The sequence below is a fragment of the Phoenix dactylifera genome, chromosome 3 (assembly GCF_051530095.1).
Source record: "Phoenix dactylifera cultivar Ajwa chromosome 3, Ajwa_hap1_PhDact_Kaust_v1.1, whole genome shotgun sequence".
Taxonomy (NCBI): Eukaryota; Viridiplantae; Streptophyta; class Magnoliopsida; order Arecales; family Arecaceae; genus Phoenix; species Phoenix dactylifera.
Genome location: NC_143192.1, coordinates 2,201,111 through 2,224,741, shown reverse-complemented (window position 1 = coordinate 2,224,741; position 23,631 = coordinate 2,201,111). Strand labels below are relative to the sequence as shown.

Below are 23,631 nucleotides of genomic sequence, written 5' to 3'. Positions count from 1 at the left end.
AGCTTTTAATTATCTAAGAAATTTAATTTTTAATAACTAGAATAGCTAGTACTTTGTTATTATCTAGTCTTTTTTACTTTTGTTAATAACATTATATCAATAGTTTAATTCTAAATTTTCATTTTACCTACAAATTTTCTTCTTCAGCTCTAATGTTTTATTAAACCTTCCTACAGCATACTGCGAGAATATTTTACTACTATCAACTATGTTAAAGGGATAGGTGAACCATTAGACAAACATGGTACATTTGAGATTGGAAAGGAAGAAGGAAATTTGACTATTTTTTAATTTCATGAAAGATATAGTGAAACTCTTCTGAGTTAACTGCCAAATGAACTGCTAAATCTTCAATAGCTTGCTTTAGATTCATGAATTTGTTTCAAGAATCGATAGATTTTTTTGATTATTGATAGTTAAAATAGTCCAGTCGGTATAATTCAGGAAAAACAAGGAATCAACCAAATGAACAAATTAAGAGTATTGTCCTAATCGTTGTACCAGCAGCCTCGTTCTGTGCAAGCACAATGAAAACATGATATTATCACAATAGGCATGCCATTAATATAAAATGATGCTCAGTGGAATGGCATCCGACATGATAGGAAAAATGAGGAAGCCACTCAAGTAGTCTTCCGGCTGAAAATAATTATGTCACAACCCAAAAGTTGAATGTACTAGAAATTTCAAAAGCCTCAGAAGTGTTTAAGAGTTTTCCAAAATAATGGTTATTTCCAACATTGTTTAATCGAAACAATCTTTTTTACAATTTAAGTATACAGTAAGATATTAAAAGAACCATGCTTAGTTCATTAATTATATAATAATATACAAATCATTGAATGACTGTCAAGAGGAAAAATAAGAGCCAGAGGTAAGGTGCTCTTGGTGTACCACGCCAAAAAATGCTCCACAGTTCCAATGGTCAGAGAATAAAGAACTACTGAGCAAAACAACGATTACTAGTAGTAACAATCAGAAGCAACAACTGGTGTTAAGTACATTTAGAATTGCAAATTGGTTGATTATCCAAATAATTTCAGTCAAGGTCCGCCGTACCGGTACCGGTCGGCGTACCGGTGGCCGGCCGGACCGGTACGGTACCGGTCCGGTACGTACCGGCTGGTACCGGTCCCGTACCGGTCGGTACGCGGTGGTTTCAAAAACCACAGCGCGCGGCGCTGTGGTTCTAAAAAAAAAAAAATCGTACCGGTGCGAACCGGCCGGTTCGCACCGGTACGAGGCCGGTATCGGGTACCGGCCGGTTCGGATAAAAAACCGGGAAATACCGGTTTTTTATCCGTTCCGGTACCGGTTCACGGCCGGGCCGGTACGGCATTCCATGATTTCAGTAATTATTTATGCTCATATCTCATAGCTATAAATAGAAAACTGCAAAATGGCTAAATTATTCAGTTATCGACATGGCCAATTCAATTCTGCAAAACAAATTCTATATTGTCAGGTCAAGGAATTATAATGTTTACAAACTATAAAAACACATCTAAGTAAAGCAGTGGAATCCAAAATTAAAATCATAACTCTAGCAAGTTCACATGCATGTGGCACCATATGGAAAATATATGCTCCTAGAGAATGAAAGCAAAAATCGAAATTTGACATACTATATGGGACACCAATGTGTTAATATTTTAAACCCCCGAGTAAGAATTTTATTAAAATTAAGTCCTTTAGAAAGCATGCTAAAATATGCTTTGCCCTGTTAAAAAGGACCATAAGCATGTAAAAGATAAGAACAGTTTAGCCTTATAAGTTAAGACATCTGTCCAGTGATGAATTCGAAAAATTTAGAAAACATAAAGATTCAGTTCTACAGTAACACGCAATGTCATGTTTTCCTTCATAAATAAAAATGTCAAAATAAATAACAGTAAACAATACAAAGTTTTCACTCCATTAGAAATAACACCTGGAAACCAACTGCACATGGAGACAATTTCCTATAAATAATTTAATCCAATATGACTTCCTTACACACTTGACCTAATACCTCCATTAAAGTCATTATAAATCTCATATACTTCTTTCTTTGACAGATGTAAGATCCAGAATGCTCTCTTACCATGTACAAAGGTGAAATCCTTGACATGCTTCATATCTAAATCATGTAAGTTAATCACATATGATGACTCAATACGCGCAGGAAAAGTGCCTCCCAAACTAGCAGGCTCGTCATCTCCAACCAATCCTTGGCCAGCCTAACAAGCAAGACTTTTATAGACTCAGAAGCACAGAAGAACAGAAAGAAATATAGAATTATAAATTTAATTAAAGAAATAGAACAACACGGCACATTGGCTGATGACCTGTGGACCACCATTAATGACAATCATGACATTAAGCATTGCTTGCAATATTAGACCATCATGGATATTAAAAAATAGTAAAAAATGTCAAACATTAATGCATAGGATGAAAGCAATTCCTAATGAGAAGAAACTACAATCACTGATAGAACAAATCAAAGCCATATGGAAAAAAATAACACCAGAGTCAAAAGAATGAAAAGTTGAGGTTGTTAAATGGAGCTTCTTACAAAGCACATTAAGCACATATACAACCGATTACCATATTATGGTGAACCATGAATAGTAAAAATGGGATCCAAAAGATTTAATTTAAATGTTATCCACAGAATTGATCATGGTTCCCTTATCATCTATCTTTTCAAAATTCAAGACAGAAATTACTTGCAGATTTAAGATATGTCAGCAATTACAAGTCTAAAACTCTGCCACCATCAGAACTGAAGATTGGTTTGGCTTTCAAAAACAGTAATGATTGTAAAACAAAGAGTCTCCATGGAGCAATATGTATGGAAAGAGTGACGAGAGAAAGAGATAAGAATGAAGGGTTTCAATTTCAGCACTGGTGTCTGCACCACTCTGCTCCTGGATAAGTATGATAGTACAACGCTTCCATTTTGATACTCAGGTTGGCTTGGCATCCCAGTACAACACCAAGACACCCCAGCTTGTATTTCTCTTCATTGTTTTGTTCTTCTTCATAAGTTCTTAGATGTTTTCTCAAAACTGATCCACAACTAGCAACAATAATACAAATACACTATGATCTTTTGCCTTCTTGAAATTATTTGTGTTATTTTTAACAATAAATTTATTCGGCGTAATTATATTTTTTAAAATAAGAAATACATAACAAAGAAAAACTAAAAATATGGTGTTCTAGGTTGATGCCCACCCAACAAAACATCCAAATTTCATACCAAGGGAGAAAAATTTGGCACGATTTTCTTGATTTTTGGCCAAATAAATGGTAAAAAAATAAATGGATGAGCATACTGAATTTTTGTGACTTTTTTGGCTTACAGGAGACCAAATCAGAGGAGGAGGCTGGATCTAAGCACCTTATCTCCCTTCTTCCTCTCCTTTCTCTTCTCTCTCCCTTCCTGTCCTTTCTTTTCCTCTCTCCCATGTGAGTATCCCAGCAGACAAGCTAAGAAAGCACCAATTTCTATTTTTCACTAAGAACGAACTTTGTCCCAGTTGGTACCAATTGACCTCGTCACCAAATCGTTCAATCCCAACCAATAACGACAAGAACAAGCTGGGATCTAGAGAGGCCTGGGGTCCAAATGCATTCCAAGGCCCAGATTCTCGTCTAATACGTTACTATAATGGGTCTGACTAGGTCCTTAATCATTGGATAAGATAATTCTGTGGTTTATTTGTGTCACACCCCAAAAATTCCGAAACTATTTGAATCTCGATGTGTAACCAGCAAAATCAATCAAAATACCACAAATAATTAACATCCTTGAAAGAAACCATGCAACTGAAGGTACATGACTAAGAAAGAATCATCTCAAAATCCTATTTCTAGTCCAAAAGCAATTGTTGAAGTATAATGAGTAACAATCACACTTAGACACCTCTATAGAAAGTAGTATGTTTAGATAGCAACTAACAACAAGGCCAATAAAACACAAGAAAAAAAACTTTTATCAATTTGAGGAATTAATTGGCAGACTATAAATAGGAATATGGTGTAGATGGAGCTACATGTCATTGCAATTACAATATTTGCAAAAATAGAAAAGGATAGTTTTACAGCACTCCACGATTGCACATGTACTATCCAAAAAATATTAGGCCAGATGTCGGTGAGAGATGAAACATTTAGCTTGGCAATTTAATAGCATATAATAATATTTCATAACAGTATATAACATAATCATTTACTAGTTGTAACGTTATTCTAATTATATGACTATCAAAATGTAAAATAATTAAATTACCCCAAATAATTAACAAATAAATAATTCACAAATATTACAAAATTATATTATGTTAGATTAGCTAAATTATACTATAATATTACTTTTATTTATATTATAATATAATTACTATGTTATATCATACCTTCTGAGCAATATCATGATATGTAAATGTATAGTATTTTTATGGAATTTATCATATACAATAGTTTCAACATGTTAGAGAATCAAATTATACTAGTATTTTGATGTGATATATTTAATTATTAGTATAATATACAATCACATTGTATAACAAATATATTACCGTACATTGCATATATAATATTAAAAATTATTGTATTGAAGATATAATAGTCCAATCTGCATTATAATATTATGTCTTAAAAAATATTTATATATTTTTAGTGCACATATTATACTTAATATATGTTAAACTACAGGTAGTATTATAATTAGTATATGTCATGTTATTTGTAATCATTACCATACCAGATTAATTATTATATTCTGTTAATATATGATATCATTATTTGCATGATATTACTATAATATGATTGTAATAATCCTATAATATTGTATAAATATAATGCATTATTATGATATAATTATTTTGTAAACATTATAACATAATTTTAAGCATAGTAATATATTATGTCTTATATTGTGAAATGTCGATGCAAATATCCTAAAAAACAATAATATTTATCATTTTAACCAAGATACATCATACTGTACTGAACTGGCGGTACGGGGCATATACCATACCGTACCGGTTCGGTACCAATAATGTGGTACGGGAGGGCGTACTAACATAGTGACAGGATGCCCAGTACTGAGATGGTGTACCTTGATTTTAATATATATTGAGGTGTGACGAAAGACAAAGGGTAGAATAAGAATAAACTAGGGTTTGTAACAAGGTTTGCAATCTCAATGCCTGACCATGTACCGATACCATGCTAATATAGTGTCAATACACCTGATACGGGAGTCGGTTCAATGCAACAAAACTTAATACACCTCCTATGCCAAGTCTTAGTTTAGTACAAGTATGTACGATACGCCAGTATAGGAGGTACAAATTGGTACGGCAAACTTTGTAAAGTGTGCAGATAGTAAAAAGGAGGATTGATAAAGTGGGAATAGTCCCCCAACACCCTGAATTAGTTATTCAAAGAATAATGAGAATTGATCAAAATAACTACTCGCCTTTAATTCCAATTTTTTAAGACTTCTTTGTCATTTTATGATGGAACAACAAAAACTGTTTGGCACAATAACAACTATTCTCCAGGGAAAGGTTTATAATGTGCCTTTTGGCACAACAAAACCAAGTCTTAGATTTGCAATTGAAGCCTTTCCCTGTGGGATAATGCTTGGAATTGTTGTTTCTTTTGTACAACTAATCAATTAACACCACCAAGCACAAGGGCGACCATTTTTCTGAAACTTTACACATATATCTAGTACACCTACCATATTATTGAGAGTTGACAAAGCTGTAAATCTCTTCTGTTACCGAATATATTTTCTTAAATAACTAACTCTTAGTCCAGGAAATTTGGTATTTTCTACTAGCTAATAGGCAACTTAATGCCAGGGAATGAATATTTAACCAAGAAAAGATATGATAACAACACTATAGAATATTGCCTGATCAAAATCTATGAATTTCTCTGTATTGGAAAAAGAAAATAAATCAAAAAGATGCTTTAAAAGAAAACAGCACCTGAGCAGATTTAAGAATTATCATTTGAAGCCCATAGACGAGTGCTCCACCACAGCGGCCCAAGGGGTCAGCCTTTATTAGAGGACCTCTAGCAAATCTTTCTCTGCCCCTTTTCAAGAAATGCCAATCTGGTCCCTCAAAACAATGCATGGAACTGCAAAAGCCCAAAAAATCACAATAGACCTTAAAATATAAATTTCTGTCAAGTAAATCAAGAAACTAAGTCTCTTACAATTTCACAGTGCATTCAAAGTTCACAGCTTGAAAGATTTTATCCCACAAATAACAAGCCAAAAGAAATTAAATTAATAAATAAACACTGTGGTTGAATGAAAGGTATCTTTCAAGCAACTTAAATTAATAACAACATGTTTCAACCAAATTAACATCAATTTCATATCCAATCAATGATTACACATGGTATCTTTCAAGCAAGGTGGGAGAAATGAGTATACCTCTTTTTTTTTCTTTCATCTTAAGTACTAGTTCAGTGACAATATTTTCATTATGCTGTTGGCTTAAGTATATATCTAGAACACATAGCAAAATCCACATGCATATAACATACCATTAAATTGAATTCTTTTGGAGCCATGTGCATGCAAATAAAAGTTAATCGCATGCAAATAAAAGTTAATCGCATGCATCTATAATTTACAACTCTTCCATCAAGTTAAAGTTGCAATCACCAAAAGCTGGAGTGTAAATGAGCCGAGCTCCACTGAGCAATGGCCAACTCAAGCTCAGCTCAATCATTCGTAATCCCAGCGAGCATTTGTCACAAGATCAAGAGGTCCAGCTCATGCTTTGCTTCTAGAAGATCAAGCTAGCTTGATCCCAGCTCATTTGAGTCAGTTAGGCTTGGCGAGAAGAGATGAAAGGGGAGATTAACAACCAGAGCTCCGTGACACAATTAATACGAGGATTGAGGAGAATACTAGACCTCCTAAGTCTCACTACTTGAAGCCCAGCCGCTTGAGTGATGGAACAAGTAAGAGATTTCCCATTCCTCTCCTTCCATGAGTTTGATAGGCTTGGCTGGTTGGACAACCTAAAGATACACATTAGCTCTGCCACAGACTACTTTATGGTTATAGAAGTACAAGGAACCACCGAGGCTTCAACAATGTTGATATCACCCAAATAAGTGGACCCGCCTGCTCCAAAACTGTCAATAACAGTAAGTATTGGCACCTAGTCACCTTTATAATGGGACATAAATATAATGGTGGAAAAACAACAGTTGGTATTTGTCCCACTAACTGATCCAATGTATTAAATGTGGAGTTGAGAGGATCTTGGGAGGGATTGTAGTGCGCTACCTTGACACTAGAGGTGAAGAGTATTTCGCTCAAGGGTAACTCAGCAATGACTGTCACATGGACCACTAATCAATCAGCTTCTAGCAACCACCCAAGCTTGAGAAACATTTGGGCTACGGCCGAGATTTGGAGGAGTTCAGATGCTCTTATCTGTGAAGAGAGAAGCAAACCAAGTCGCTGATACCTTTGCTAACCTAGCCTCCACTAGTCGCTTCTCTCTCTCTCTCTCTGTGTATGTATGGAATGATGATCATACTTTATATTTCCTGATACCTGTGTATGTACATAAATGCAAGCAAAGATGCATATATATATATATGTACGTGCATCACAATCAACTAGCATGTCAGTGCTAGGACAATGAATGCATATGTGCCATGTAGACTTATTCACGGGCTGGACGGCCCGGCTTGCTCACGCCCGAAGGCTTCCGAATGGGCCTGGGCTTGGATTTTAAGCTTGGCAGGCTGGGCAAGGCCAAAAATATGAGCCCGCCTGTTAATCGGGCCGAATAGGGATTAGGCCTTGAAACCCAACCCGAGCTTGGCTCGGCCCAAATAAATAGGTAACCCTAGGTAATCGCCTCATCCTTCCTCCTACTCCTCCGTCGTCCTCCACTTCATCCTCCTTCCACCTCCTCATTCCTCCTCCCACTCCCCTTCAAGGCATTTTCTTAAATTAAGAAAAAAGGCCCAATACCCGGCCCAAAGCCCGAAGCCCAAGTAAGCACTAGGTCAGGCTGTGGAAATAGGCCAGAAGGGCAGGCCTAACTAATTTTAATTATGCCAAGGGTTGAGGTCGGCCCACCTAACGAGATATTGCAAGCCATCAAGCAAGGATTGAAAATGACCATACTCAGCATGTGTTACCCGAAACCACATTACATACCGATACATATCGCATTTTGTACCATCCCACACCCACAAAAGCATGAGAATTATCGAGCACATGGATTAATGTACTGACCAAGCCACATGATTCGATCGGTAACATACCAACTAAATCATGCAGTTGGGTACCAACCATAGATTGGAATAGTTTGTGGTCTCAGCTTGAACAGGTGCGAGCAGATCCTTATTGGGCTAAACTAGTAAGAGCCCAGTATGGCCCTGATTAGCCCCTACCCTCAATAATTGAGGGAGAAAAGGTCACCATGCCCTTTCCCCCGAATTTCACCCATGAGCAACGTAAGAGAGGAGAAAAAGGGGAAGAGAGTGAAAAGAAGAGCAAGGAGGGTAGATCTAATATTCATGGAGGTATTTTACCAGATTTCCTCTTCTAATTTCTTTTTTTTGATGTTACAACCCCTAAATGAATAGAAATTAAAAAATATCGAAAAATCATGCCAAACTTTTGTATTTTAGCATGATTTTGTGATATATCATAGATGTTAGTCAAATCCATGCAATGTTATAATTTTGAAAATTTTAATATTTATTTTATTTTTATTAAAAATATATTTTTGAAAAAAAAATCAATTGAAAAAATAAAGGAGATGTTAGATTCCAGAAATTAGTATCATATTCTAATTCTAGCATGCTACCTACTCTCTTTGTTTGGCAGTGATGCAACTAGTTCTTGGCATATTAATTGCCTCTCGAATAAAAGCTTATCTTTAAAGTAATTCCTACATGAACTAAGCTATTAGTGCTTAATATGGGCTGAAAAACTATGTAGCACTTCTATCAAAGGCTACCTTATGCAAAACTAAAATTTAATTTACAAGATTTCATATATATAAATATTATTTTAATAACAAATTATTATAACTTCAAAAATTTATGAAATTTCAGAAGATATTTCCGACATGTTTTTTGAAGCATGTCATATTTTTCAAATAGTTATGTAATATATGCATTTTTTTTAATTTAATACAAAAAATGCATACATTGAAAATTTATGGAAATTTAGAATTATCTAAATATAGTTCAAAAGTAATTTCTAAGGCAACTAGCACTTTTTTTAGGAATCTCTAAAAACTCTTGAAATCTTTTGAATAATTTTAAATTAAAAAATTAATTAAGCTATGAAACATCATAGATAATTTGCAGATACACAAGAATAATTAATTAAACCATTTCTAGGGTTGATCATATGTGGTTTTAATGGTTTCAGGATCAACATTGGATCACATCTTACAAGAACAAGTGGCCCATATATGGATTGGCATTGATGTTTGATGGTTGACATCAAGGAATGCTGAACTGGCCCGTACCAGCCGGTTCAGCCTGTACCGAACCGGTTCGGTCTTGACCAGGTCGGTTCGGGCATAGAAAATCGGACTGGTTCCTTCCAGTTCGGCCAGGACTCGGTGCGAACCGGCACCGAGTCCAATTTGATCTGCCATAGCGCGCCGCGCACGCTGTGACCTTTTTGGCCGGTACGGTACTAGTCCGAAGCGGTTCGGTGGCCGACCGGTACGCTTACTGCTACCGGTTCGGCGATCCTTAATTGACATTGATGTGTAATGATTGGTCAGGTCCAACCAATGAAACATTATTAACTTTCTCACATGTTGTAACAAAGAAATATTCTTCCACAAGTTAGTTGATGCTTCAAACAGGATGCACGACACAACTTGATGGAAAAGGTTATTGACAGCATTGGAGTACCATGTCATCAAGTGGCGACTAATCAAGGAAAACAATATATCGCTTGTGAGCTATTGAATACAAGGGAAACATATTTTTTGAACCCCACTATACTAGTTTGATGTCATGGGAACGACAAGCATTGAAGAGTGAAGCAAACAATGGAGACGTCCGACGCTATCAGGACCCACTCTACAATGACTTTGTATATGAAGGGAGGATCCCATGATAGGTTGACTCGAAGGCCAACAAGCCCTGCCAATGCTTAATCAGGCAAGATCAACCCTAGGCCAGCCAGTCTCATAGCCAAGCAAGCTAGGGTGAATGCAAAAAACTAGGTGGATCAACAAATGCCATGTCAATACCAAGCAATAGTAGCCACCACAAACTTTAGGGAGAGACCAGTCAAGGTCACAATCTAGTTCAGAGTCGAAGACCTCCTACCCAAGATTCAACAAGAGATGTTGAGAGGTCACTATGACACTAAAGCCACCCAGGGCAGCAGAATCCCAGTTAGAGAGGTGGAACCAGTCAGGGTAGTCTACAAGTTCGAGCAAACCAAGAGAGTCAGGGAAGTCAATCAAGCAAGGATAACAAGTCAGTGCCTCAAACATCCACTCGGGCAAAGCAAAAGGAAAGATGAAAATTGATATATTAGAGAGAGCGGACAAAGAACCAATTCATAGTGACTCTAAGGCAAACAGATTGCCCAAGTCATCTCATGATACAAGAAATGATGATAGTGATGATGGGTTCGATGATCAAAGTGGAGATAGCAGACAAGGAGGGATAGCAAGCAGTTCCCTTTGCTTACTCCATTCACTGGTGAGTCCCAGTTTGAGTATGCAACATCATATAGGGACGATGAGCAAAGGACAAGGATGGATGCCATAGCATACACGAGGGGACATAGAGGTGGTAAATGCAATATCAATCTAGCCCATGAGATGATGTATTGAGTGGGACTCCTGCAAGTATCAAGGTCCTCTTGGTACTCGGGATTGTATCCTATAGCGAATCATAACCTCCTTTGCCGGGTTATAACCAATATAGATACATGCCCTTTGAGTCTTCATACTCAAGTGGGCATCATCCTCCCTAGCCTCAATCATACTACAGATCAAACTTTTATCAATCCTTTTTTCTAATTTCCATCACTACACCCGACAAAACAACAGTATCAACATGGCTATTTGGTATAGATAGGCTACTAGGATCCAAGACCGGCACAACACGAAGGCCAGATACAAGTCCCTAGGCCTGACTATAAACGTGACCGAAACATGTATGAGACATCGAAACGACTTGGAAATAAATATAAATATTTTGCATTTTCAATATTATACTTAGTAAGACCTTTAGGTATGTAACAGTAAAAAATACCTAAACATAAAAAAAAAGCTTAAAACCTTCAAAACAAGAAACAAAAAATATATTTTTTGTTATACCGATATGGTTCAATACAATTCAGTATAGTATTGCAACCATACTATACTGATCACCTACCTGTACGCAGTTCGGTACCAAAACTACGAACCTTGATAGAGCAAACTATAATACATATTATAATGGTATATGACAGATGCACCCCATGTGGCAATACTTTAAATCTAGGTGTCCAGCCAAAAAGAGGTAAGATCCCTATTATTTTTCTTTGAATAAAGTGCACCAGCATTGTGCAACATGGCACAATCTATGCCCCTAGAAGTATTTTAAACTAAGGTTCCCAATCTCGATATCCAACCCCGTACCGGAACCATCTTGGTACAGTGTAGATATGCTCGGTAAAAGGGTCAGTTCGATGTGCCGACACTTGATATGACTCCCAATCCATATTGTATACTGATTCAATACCAATACGGTATGGTATGCCTAGCATGCACCAGTACAAAGCGGCACAGCATAACATGCTTTAAACCTTGGTATCAAACCAAAAATATGCAAGAACCTTTTGTTTTTCTTTAAATTAAGTGTGCCAGCATTGTGTTACATGGCACAATCTATGTCTCACGCACTTTAACTCTTGCAATATATATGTGTATGTTTATTAATGTATGTTCATGCGTAATTATGTATATATGTATGTATATATATAATATATACGTGTGTGTGTGCATGTACATAAACGCTTGAGTCTTGCATGTGCAATATAGATGACCCAAAACCAAACTCTTAGGGGGGAGTCAGGATAGAGTAGTTGTATAAAAAGGTTAGGAAAAAATAACATGAGGAAGGGAAGGGAAGGGAGGGGAGGGGAGGGGAGGAGAGGGAGGAAGAAAGAGAGGGAGGGAGAGGGAAGAGGGGGAGAGAGGGGGAGGCTTACCAGCCAATGGTGTCACAGTGTTGAAGAGGGGGAGACAGAAAGAGAGTAAGCACCCAGTGAAGAGAGAGGGTTGGAGAGAGAGGATGCGGCTTACCGGCCAACAATATTGCAACACCAAATAGGGGGGAGAGAGTGCGAGAGAGCAAGTGTCGGGCAAAGAGAGAGGAAGGGGGAGAGAGAGGGGAGGGAGGCTTACTGGCCAACAGCATCGCAGCATCGAAAAGAGGGGAGAAAGAGAGCGAGCAAGAGAGCCCTCGAAGGCTCTCGAACTATCGAACCAAGATGGGGTGGTGCGTTTATAACCCGAACTGATCCGCATTGCCAAACCACCTGACTTGGTGTCGGTTCGGTTTGTTATAGGCCGAACTACTTGGTTTGTATTAGTTCGGCGATCACTGGAAGGGTGGGTAGCACGCAGCATTGATGACTAAACTAAGATACTTATGAAGATTTTTTTCTTGACAATTCACATGGTTGATAGTTGTAATCACTTAGGTTATTATTTATTTATAAACAAGTGGTTTAGACGGGAGAAACAAGGCTCCATCCCTATGAGATATGGGCCCCACTTTGCAACCATTTAATATTTTTCTAGACCTGTAGTGTGGAGTTGATTAGGAGTAGGAACCTCCAAGATTTTCTATAATAATCAAGATTTTAAATATTGGTAGGATATCCCACTGACCAAGTGTCAAGATCGAGCATTATCTCAAGTGTTGTAATGAGACGAAGCAGGAAATGAAGTGGGCATGATAGGATATCACCATCCCAAGTGTCTATACATAGTGGTTCCCATTCCACAAAAAAATCGACATAGCCCCATCATGATAATTAAAACCTTGATTATAATATGTATACACGCACATGCAACACACAAACTAGAGCTCAGCTCATGCATCTCACATGCTTTGTTCAAAAGAGGAGAGCACTGCATACATGGGCCTACACTAAGCATAATATAATGATAAAAGTTGAAACCATTGCCACTTCGCCTAACTCAAGAATTCCAAAAGTCATGGAAAACTGAAAACAATTACACAAAGACTAGCACAAAACCAAAAGAAACCAAAAGAAATTGTGTACTTTTTTTCCCTTTTTCTCGGCAAGATATGCATGTGGTAAACAGATTCCCTTTTCCTCCAAGAAACATTGGAGCTGTGAAGGGTTCAAGCATTGGAGGTTGGCCACATGAGCTAGCCTCCATAGGGCTGCTACGCATGCAGGTTAGGTTGGGTTGATGACAAGTCTAGCCCATCCCAACATCTATATCCCCCAACCCTAACCCATCCTCGTTGTCGGTTAAGATTTCTCTAACCCAACCCTATTCAACACCATCTTAAACTAAATTCAAGTTAGGTCGGGTTAGCCAGGCTAGGTTGGGTAGTGCCACATTATTTAGCTAAGATTAGGATGAATGCAAACTTTAAGATAGGGGAAAGGCTTCAAAAATTCTTATTGGATTAGTATTTGCTAGATGACTATCTCGACCATTCATCAATTTTGATGGGACACTTCCACATAGTTTAACAAAAGTGCAAGGTTGGTGGAACCACGCTGAACCACTTGATTCAGGGGTTACTGAACCAAACCAATGCAGAATAGAGATGGTTCCTCATTTGGTTCGAGATAGGTGCAGAACTAATCCGAACAAAGCAGAACTGCATGGTCCACTCAGTTCAGCTCAGTCCTGAACCTGATAGTTCTAGGCCTGTCACTTGGTGGAACCATCCTAAACAACTTAACTCGGAGTGTACCGTACCAAACCACAAAGTTAATTTTCTCCCTGACCTTTTCATGTGTTTCAGGCTTTCAGCATGCTTAACTTTCAATAATTTTGATATTTTACGAAGCAATTTTATGCCCAACAATGGAAAACGTTACTGAACTTAAGAAAAACTCTATATACAGTTCCAGATCAAATCAAACATGACAAACTTTATTCAAAAATATCAATTTAAAGCATAAATTACAATTAAAAACAATGTATATATCTGTGATGTGGTATATACTACACATGTAACAATAAAAAGAAATCCGTTCTTCACCCAAATAAACTGAATGTTGCCACCCATTTCTCACCTATGTTGTCAGTCATTTGTCTTACCTAGTACGCAACCCATGTGTTGAATCATCATATTCTAGCACTGTAAGTTTTGCATCTTGGAATGCTAACACTATCGAATCTCTTCTTTTGCTGCGATCATCAACTCCAAGAGACAGTATTGCCATTGATTCCACATTACCATGCAATCTAAACACGCATCATAGGATCAAGTTATTAAATAGTTTAGTGATTTAGAATTAAGCAGTTATAACCGACATGGATCTATTTATGCTACTATAAAACAACATGAGACAGCCAATAATAACTAATTAAACTATGCCATCATAAAACAACAAAAGGCTCATGAAATTAAGTTATTTCTCTGCAGCAAGCATGTCAGTATATTAAGTCATATCAATCACATCAACATATTGCTAGCAGTATGTGTCCCTGGTAATTAAGCAAAAAATTTCAAAGAACACTATGAAATCAATTTAGTAAATCTGCATTAAACTAAAAATAATAAATGGTGGAATAAGAAACAAATATTAAGTAGAGGAACTGACAAGTAATATGTAGACATATTCTCATAAATTCTCATGAAAGGCCAAATGAACTCTCAACATTCTTCTCAAACATGTATTTTTGAGAGCTTGAGTTTTCTCTACCATTTTATGAGATCTCCATTTTATAACCAAATTCATACTCTTGTAGTCATTTACACAACTCAATGATGATACTCATTTAAGAGGTACTTATCTTTGTTGTGTTGTTGGACACCTTTTACATCTTCAGATATGTTATTGCATCAATCATACATCACTGACATTACAACATTAAATAATCTAAATTTCTTTGTTTCAATAGAGATAAACAAGAGGAGCAATTTCCCCCATACCAATACGATGCAATTTACCAAAGATATAGATTTGTTAAGTCTTAAGAGAAAGAAAGATAAATTTTGGTGAGTGGAATGTTTGTACTTTCAGAGCAATCTTCTCCTAAAACACAGGCTGGCTGTTTAGAAATGAAATTCTCAACTTTTTTGTTTATTGGAAATATTCATTTATGATAGCTCAAATTATCTTCATCATCTTTCAGATCTTGACAGTTATCAAATTCATGTTTGGAAGTCCGACCACCTATCTGTATGATTAAATAAGATTTCACTCCTCATATCATTGACAATTATGTTGTTGAAGGCTTAAGGCTCACCAAGGTGCCAAGTTCTCTTGGAGCCCAAGCCTAGAGATGGGCATCAGGCCGTGCCGGGCCCGGCCCGGCCCAGGCCCCCCAGGCCACAGAGCAAATGGGCCGTGCCTGGCCCGGCCTGTTACTAAACAGGCACGGCCCGCTTAACCTAAAGGCCAAGCCCGGCACGGCCCTAGGCCCATGGGGTGGCGGGCCGTGCCGGGCACGGCCCGTGCCGGGCCCAGCCCGTCTGTCCAAAAAAAAATAACCGTTATGGGTGGCCCCTAACAGCTATTTTTTAGGCCCATAACGGCTATTTGTGGCTTTTTACCCATTTTGCCCCTCCCAACAGCCATAAAATGGCTAATTTGAGGGATATTTTGGGAAAACAATATTATAATTTACATGCATCGGGCCGTGCCGTGCTTGGCCCACGAATCGTGCCAGCCCAGACCTTTATGGACCGTGCCGGGCTCGGCCCGCAGGCCAGAAATCCTTAACCCAGCCCGGCCCCCTTTTATGAGCCGTGCTTCGTGCCGAGCCGTGCCGAGCCGTGTCGGGCCGTGCCAGGCCATGGGCGGCCCGGCCCAATGCCCACCTCTACCCAAGCCCAAGGCACAAAATGATGCACGCACCTTGATGAAATGAGACACAAAGATAAATATATAAAATATTAAAAAGCACACGATATTGGACATATTTAAGAATGAATTAGGAATAGGAAGAAGAAAGAGGAATAGCAGGGCATATGTCGTCTTTTGTTCTACTTCTGGGGAGTTAAAATGCAATAGTAGCTATACCTATAGCAGCAACAGCTGATAAAGAGGAAAGGGATGAGGAAGAGGAAAAGGAAGAAGAAGAGCAGGAGCAGAGATGCAGGACCACCAAGGGTTCCCTGCAACAGTGTAATTGGGCCTAAGAGGAGGGAGAAATTGAAAAAATGTAATTTTACCTTGCTGTCCTATCACAGAAAACAGATCAGAAGTGAATAGTTCAGTGGATTGAGGAATGAGGGAAGCATTTTGGGTCCTTCCTGAGATTTAGGGATTAGGGTTTGATGTTAGGAAGAGTGTTTTTAGGGTTTTAGAATTAAAGCACAAGGGTGTATCTTGATCTCCTGTCTAATTTCAGATTACAATTTTAGCAGACAAGGAAAGAGGACTAGATGAAGAGAGGGAAGAAGAAAAGGGGAAAAGGGAGAGGGGAGACGAAAAAAGGAAGGCACTGGAGAGAGGAAGACAGAGAAGAGAGAGGGAAGAGAATCAACTTTTTTGACAATACAAACTCATGGAATACAACTCATGTCTGTCCTTTCACTATCCCACATACTATATATAGAGCCTGCATGAAGTAGGGGCTAAGTAATCAAATAAAAGAAAAAATAATCCTAAATCTGGATCTTCCTCTTCTTTCGCCCACTTATTTCCTTTTTCTATGATAGATCTTTATTGCCCCTTCTTTCTTTTGGTCACTTAAGCCCCACAATCTTAGTCATAGTAACATAATAGGTGGGTAGATTAAAAAATTAATAGAGGTTTTAGCCTGGACTTTGCTTCAAGGAACAGAAAAGACATGTTTATCCTGTCTCTAAGTAAACTCACCTCATCTTAGGGCAGGCAAGATGCTAAGGTGGCAACTTGCTGTGCCTCTCACTTAAGCACATGACAACTATGTTGATAAAATCTAATAAAACGATTTTTTTTTATTCCATTGTCTAATGTCCTCATTAAAATATGTTTTCTCAAGAGCTTAATAACACTAATATATACTGAATCGAGATTCAAGCTTTGTTTATTTCATATTTTCATATAGCAAAATGAACAGGAACAGTTTCTCCATTATCAACTGAATGCAAACTGATTAAGACTTGAAATTTGACAAGTTTGAAGAATGAAAATATGTTTCAGACCAAAAATAGAAAGAAGAAAGGAAAACAAATTTGTGTTGTGAAATGCTTGTGCTTTGGGATCAAATTTTCAGTTTAAATGGCATATCCTAAGCCATAATCACTATGGCCCCATTTGGGGAGCCGTTGGCAGTAGAGCTTTTGGAAGTAGAGCTTTCTGAAGTAGAGCTTTTATAAAAAGCAGTTTACTGTTTGGTAACTGCATTTTTAAAGTATTCTGCCACTTTAACATATGTTTGGTAAATAAACTGAAAAAATATTTTTGGTATGACAAAATGACCATAAAGAACATTGCATAATATTATACAATAGAGTATAATAAAATATAATATATATTAATACATAAATATATGATATAGTATAATATTAATGTAATGTAATATAATATTATTATAATATAGTAATATAATATTGTATACTATAGCATAATAATTTAATATAATATTAAATTATTTAACATGACATGTCAATGTATTATCATATAATGCAATATAATATTATATTTATAGTATAATATAATAACAAAGGTATAAAATATTATAATTATTAGCATAAATTAATATTTCATAATATAACAAATTTTTTGGCTAGGTGATAAAATTGGTTAAACAATTATTAAAGAGACATTTTGGGTAATTGTTATATTTTATCACGAGTATTTTGGTCAAAAACAGCTTTCCGACAAGACCTAAAACTGTTTTTTCAGAAAGCTCCACCAAAAGCTCCACCAAACGGGGCCTATGTCATTAGAAGTAGAATGAAGGAAAAGATATTTATTATTGGTAGCTTCCTACAAGAACAAGCGGCCCACATATTGAGGGACATTGATGTGTAATGGTCCATTCGATCCAAACAGGTGAAGCATTAATAACTTCCTTATGTGACAAGAAGGCATTTTTCCACAAGTCAATTGATGCTTCGAACGAAGTGCACAATAGCGACTACATCCATATCTTGATGAAGGACGTTATTGACAACTTCGAGGAGCATAGTGTCGTGCAAGTGGCGAGTGATAATGAGCACACTATAAGAGGGCTAATAAACTGCTGATGTTAAGAAAGATGCATATATTGTTTGGTCCCCATGTGCTGCACACTGCATTGATTTAATATTCCAGGCAAGGTATGCTGAACTAGTACCGAAAGCCGTACCGGTCGGCGACCGAACCGGTTCAGCATGTTCGGTACCGTCTCGGTACCAGGCCCATACCGAAGGAGCCCAGCCGGAGCCGGAGAAAAAGAGAAACAGCGAGTGAGCGAGAGAGGGAGGGAGAAGGAGAGGCCGCGAGGGCTCGATTGAGGCCGTAGAAAAAAATATATTTAATTGAAGTCGACAGAGCATTTGCCGACTTCACTTAAAAATTTTCAAATTTTTTTCTCGGCCACGTCTCCTGTTTCGAAAGAAACAGGGGACGCGGTCGCGGCCTCGGCCTCCGCCATCCCCCCTCCCCCCCGGTAGCCTCCGCCGGCCCCCCGTGGCCCTCCGCAGGCGTCCGCGGCGACGACTGCTTCCTCCGTCCCCCACTTGCTCGCTCGTTGTTTCTCCTTTTCTTTTCCAGCTCCATGCAAATCGGTTTCCACGGCGGAACCATACCGGTAATCCACCGGGACCAGTCTAGTACAGGCTGAATCGGCCGGTATAGGCCGGTTCAGCATCCATGATTCCAAAATATTGGCGAGCTTTGTAGAGTGAAGCAGACAATTAAGACAGCCCAGGCGATCACCAAATTAATATACAATCACATAGCAGCGTTGGCACTAATGAGGAAGTACACTAGGGGAGACATATTGAGAACAACAACTACCCACCCACTTTGACAAACACAACCTTGCCCTTGACAACCTGATCAAAAAGACGTCGAAGTTGCGGGTCATGTTCCTCGATGAGGAGTGAATGCAAAGCCAATACACCTATGATGGAATGGAGAGGCACCATGTGGAGAGGATAATGACAAGTTAGTAGTTCTAATAAATGGGCTGAGGAAATAGTTAAGGCCATCACATCACTTTATCGAGTGCTTAAGGCTATTGACAATGAAAGATACCCTCAAATGGGCATCCTCTACCTATGATGATGACAGCCAAGGAAGAAATTAGACAGGTTGAGCCCAAGCATGCTCATGACTACATCAACATCATTCAAAAGAGATGGAATATCCGGATGGGCAAAGACCTGCATCTAACTGATAGGCTAGTATTACTTATTATTACTAATACTATAATTTCAATCAAATTAACACAAACCACGGCTACTTACTACCTCAACCCGAGGTACATCTATATAGTCCCTGGGAAGAAGAATGATGCACGGTTCCTAACGGTGTTAAGGAATGCTAAGCATTACTTAGATACTAATCACCTATTATAATGTCTTAGATTTGTGAATCTTGCACAATAATACCATAAGTTATATGCATCGTAGATCAAAGATTATAAGGAGGGCAATGGTATGTTCTTAGAGAGGGGTGCAGTTGCTAGTAAGGGAGAAATTTTTCTAGGTGCTATACTACAATAATTCTTGTTCACCTAATGTATCAATGCAAATTGTTGCACGATGGATTATTCTCACCTAATGTTTTCACTATGATGGGGAACACCACATTTGAGGAAATATGCAATTAGGATTCTCGCATAGATTGGGTCGACTAGTGGGTGCGAATACAACTAGTCAACTTTTGCATTGATACATAGCAAGAAAAAAATCCCTTTGACTCATAAGACACCAAATGCATTTACATGCACTAGAACCAATGGCTGAGGTTGAAATGTCTTCAAAAGAAGACAATCTAAGTATTAGGACCCCTTTGTAGGGACTTTTTATATGACCAAGAGGAACCTATTATAGGTTGACTCAAAGGACAGCAAGCTCAACCAAAGCTTGATGAACCAAGATCACCCCCTAGGCCGGCCAATCTCGTAGCAGAGCAAGCTACGATGAATGTAGATAATAGGGTAACTTGACACATGCCACATACAAAGCCAGCCGATGCCCAATAATAGCAGCCATTGCGAAGTTAGGAATCCAACAACTCCGATCATCAATGTAGGACCCCTATCATCCAAATCAAAAAAAGATGTAATTGTACAAGAGTTACACCATGTGTAACTTGAACCTAGCCATATATAAAAACTAGAAACAGAATTCTCATCTTTTTGTCCCTTCAAAAAAAAATGAAGATCTTTTTTGTATGTAGAAAAGTTTTCCACCAAAAGAATGTAAAAGCACTACAAAAGCTATCGTAAGAAGGATATGTATCAGATTTTGTTTGTTCGTACATGCCTACATGCATAGGCACCGACACTTCTAGCACATGCATAGACATGCGAGAATGCACATGCATAAGCATGCACATGCGCACATGCATAAGCGTGCGCATGCACACATGCACCTAGACACATAGAAGCATCAGTGACTTCTTTTAAATAGATTAAAAGTCTGACCATTCTTTCTTCTTTTTCTAGTTGAGGAGTCAAATTTAACCCCACCTTACCCCCTCCCTATCTTTCTTCTTTTGTGATCTGATCCTGAACAAAATTTGCTTTCTTTCCTTCAAAATTTGATCATCATATGTTGATTCCCATAACAAATTAAACCCAAAATATCATCTAATGGAACCTATTGAGCCTCAAAAGATGGTAGTGTTTAAATTTTAGGTATTTGAACATGTCGAATAAATGGGTGATCTTCTTCATGGACCACATAATTTAAGTTTGTCGGTAGATAAGTTCTCCCTCCTTTTTTATGTACTCACGATTACCAAGAAATACCTACAAAGTGTTACAATAACCGCCAAAAGCTTGTTGAACTAAGCCTCTAATGTACATGCCCACCAAGCAAATATGGAAAATCCCATTGGCAGTAGTATGTTCTTGTCGGCCATTGCACTAAGGTCTAGAAACGACCATTCATATTTCTAATCAATGGCTAACTTGCAATGTCAAATTGGTTGAAGACTTGTTGACCTCATAAACAGGGTATACTTCACCTTCCTATTTGCACCCTTACCTTCAAGGACCCATGATTGTGCTAAGTGGCATGAATCTAATAACGGGACTTTGTGAATTGCTACACAATCTACTCTCTTCTTGTCCAAAACTGGCGTATGATAGGTTCAACAGGCACATAAACATAACCATCAAACCTTGACCCAACAACTTGCGTTGGCTTTCTAAATCTTCATTTGCCAAGCATTCCTACTTAGGGCTGCCTACAATGATACTTTAAGCTTCTCCATAACCTTCCTTGCAAATTCCAATGTCTAATGTCTTCTCCTCTTCCTACAACTTCAATAAAGATTGAAGTATTTTGGATCAAAGGAGATCTTCATTACACATGCTCGAATCATCTTATTGACTTTTTATGATTTTGACCTTACTATGTGCAACTCCTACAACTCCTTTAATACCCTCAATTCTCAACCCATTCTTCATAGTTTTAACACATATCCATCTCAATATTCTCATAAATGTCCAAATAAGCCTTTTTTTGTGTGTGTGTGTGTTTGGGGGAGGGGGGGGGCACTAGAGTCCTTCCACAAAATAAGAACCTTCAAACCACTTTAAAACCTTCTATATTTCTCGATCTGTTTTCATATTTTCTCTTGTTATGAACTTGCCAGCCTCTAGATAGCCTCCTATCCTTTGCCCTGCCACACACACAACATGACAGGGTCCAAAAGACATGATACAACATTGTGCTAACCTTGCTATTTTACCTTTCATTGTACTGAATTTGACCACTGTTTGTTGATAGCAGCCCACTATTATTTCAAAATGAAGTTCATAACTAGACCTGCTTTTAGCAACCATCATCTTCAGACAATCACCCAGATGATTGTCATAATCAAAAAATTTAATGTAGCAAAAAAAAAGAAAGCTAAAACGGAACAAGAAGGAAAAACAAGCACATGGAATCATTCCCAGAATCCCTGTTCATATGGGTGCCCTTCCTTTTCCTCCACATCTCTCTCTCCACACCTCTCTCTCCACACATAATCTAGCAACTGGTCATGTTTAAAAAGCAGGGCAACCAAAAAGAAAAGGATATTCACAAAGGATTTAGCAAAATGATGTTCTTGGCAGCTGATTTCTTGACAACCTCAAGTTTTTCGATTCACAACAGAATAAGGTCGAAATGAGAAGAAAAAAGAAGTCCGTGGATGGCGCACCGGTAATGGCAAACGAGTTCGAGGCGGGCACCGCTGAGCCCATCCATCATGCCCCCACCACGCTGCTCGCCTCCGGGCCGAGCGTCAGGTCTGCCATCGTCTTCCTGGATCCTGACAAGGTAAATCTCCAGCACATTCCCGGCCGTCACGACGAGATTGGGGATGGGACCAATCCGCCTCTTGGGAGACCATTCGGACTCGAGATCGTCGGCTTGGATGGGGGGGATCTGGGCGGCGAAGTCCGCCCGCGAGTGGGTGATGAATCCGGCGGCGCAGTTCTCGATCCCGGTCGCCCAGTGCATCATCTTGAAGGAGGCGTAGCTCATCTTGATTCTTGACTAGGGTTTCTCTCCCTGCTCTGGGGTTTCTTGAATAGAAAGAGCAAAAGAGAGACGAAGGGTTTAGGGGGGAGAGAGGGGGGGGTGAAAAGAAGGATGGATGAGAGCGGCCCGATGATGGACGGCAACGAGGACGAGCGAAGCGGGCGGTCACTCCTTAAACCCCTGAACTTGGGCGGGACGCAAAACGAAAGTATAGATTAGGCCGCGACCAGCCGAGGAAGGGATTTTTAGGGCCTACGGGTACTTTTATATAAATCTGGAGGTTACCCTACCGGGGGGAGAGAGAGGACGAGTTGGGTTGATTTGGGTTTCCCCAAAACCCGTGGGGAGGTCTGGCTTCCCTCCATTCAAAACACTAATGAACCTCCAAGTTGGATTACCTTATGATGTACTTTGATAGTAGTGTTATCAAAAAGAGATAGAGAAGGGACGGATTTGTAATCCAAGATCACAATTTCAGACTGATTGTTGCAGAAGAATGACATATAGGCGGTACGATAGTTATAGAAGCAGAGCTCAGGGCGGCATAGGAAGGCATCACCTATGTGAGGAGCGTCCTAGGGTCTGGTGAGATCATCTTGGAAGGAGATTCCACTATGGTGATCGATTGGATTCAGCACGCAGAACGGACATATTGACGACCATCCTTTTCTTAGCGATATACAATGGATGGTGAGAGACTGTGACTCGTTTCAGATTGCTCATGTATACCAGAAGGTGAATAGGGCAGCCGATTGGGTTGCTTCCTTTGCTGCC

At 38.6% G+C, this 23,631-nt stretch overlaps 1 protein-coding gene across 2 annotated transcripts in view; it reads right to left on the bottom strand.

The window, feature by feature from the left end:
• CPSF160 (cleavage and polyadenylation specificity factor 160) overlaps nucleotides 1-23,208 on the bottom strand; it is a 78,914-nt gene extending 55,706 nt beyond the window's left edge. Inside the window, exons 1-4 of one of the 2 annotated variants that reach the window (XM_008793742.6) lie at nucleotides 22,535-23,208; nucleotides 14,331-14,477; nucleotides 5,991-6,144; nucleotides 2,084-2,219 (exon numbers count right to left, since the gene is read on the bottom strand). In XM_008793742.6, coding sequence (XP_008791964.3) covers nucleotides 2,084-2,219; nucleotides 5,991-6,144; nucleotides 14,331-14,477; nucleotides 22,535-22,860 — 763 coding nt within the window. In that variant the 5' untranslated portion in view covers nucleotides 22,861-23,208. The remainder of the gene's footprint in view (nucleotides 1-2,083; nucleotides 2,220-5,990; nucleotides 6,145-14,330; nucleotides 14,478-22,534) is intronic. The other variant, XM_008793741.6, reaches the window with a different exon arrangement.
• Nucleotides 23,209-23,631: the final 423 nt, after the last annotated feature.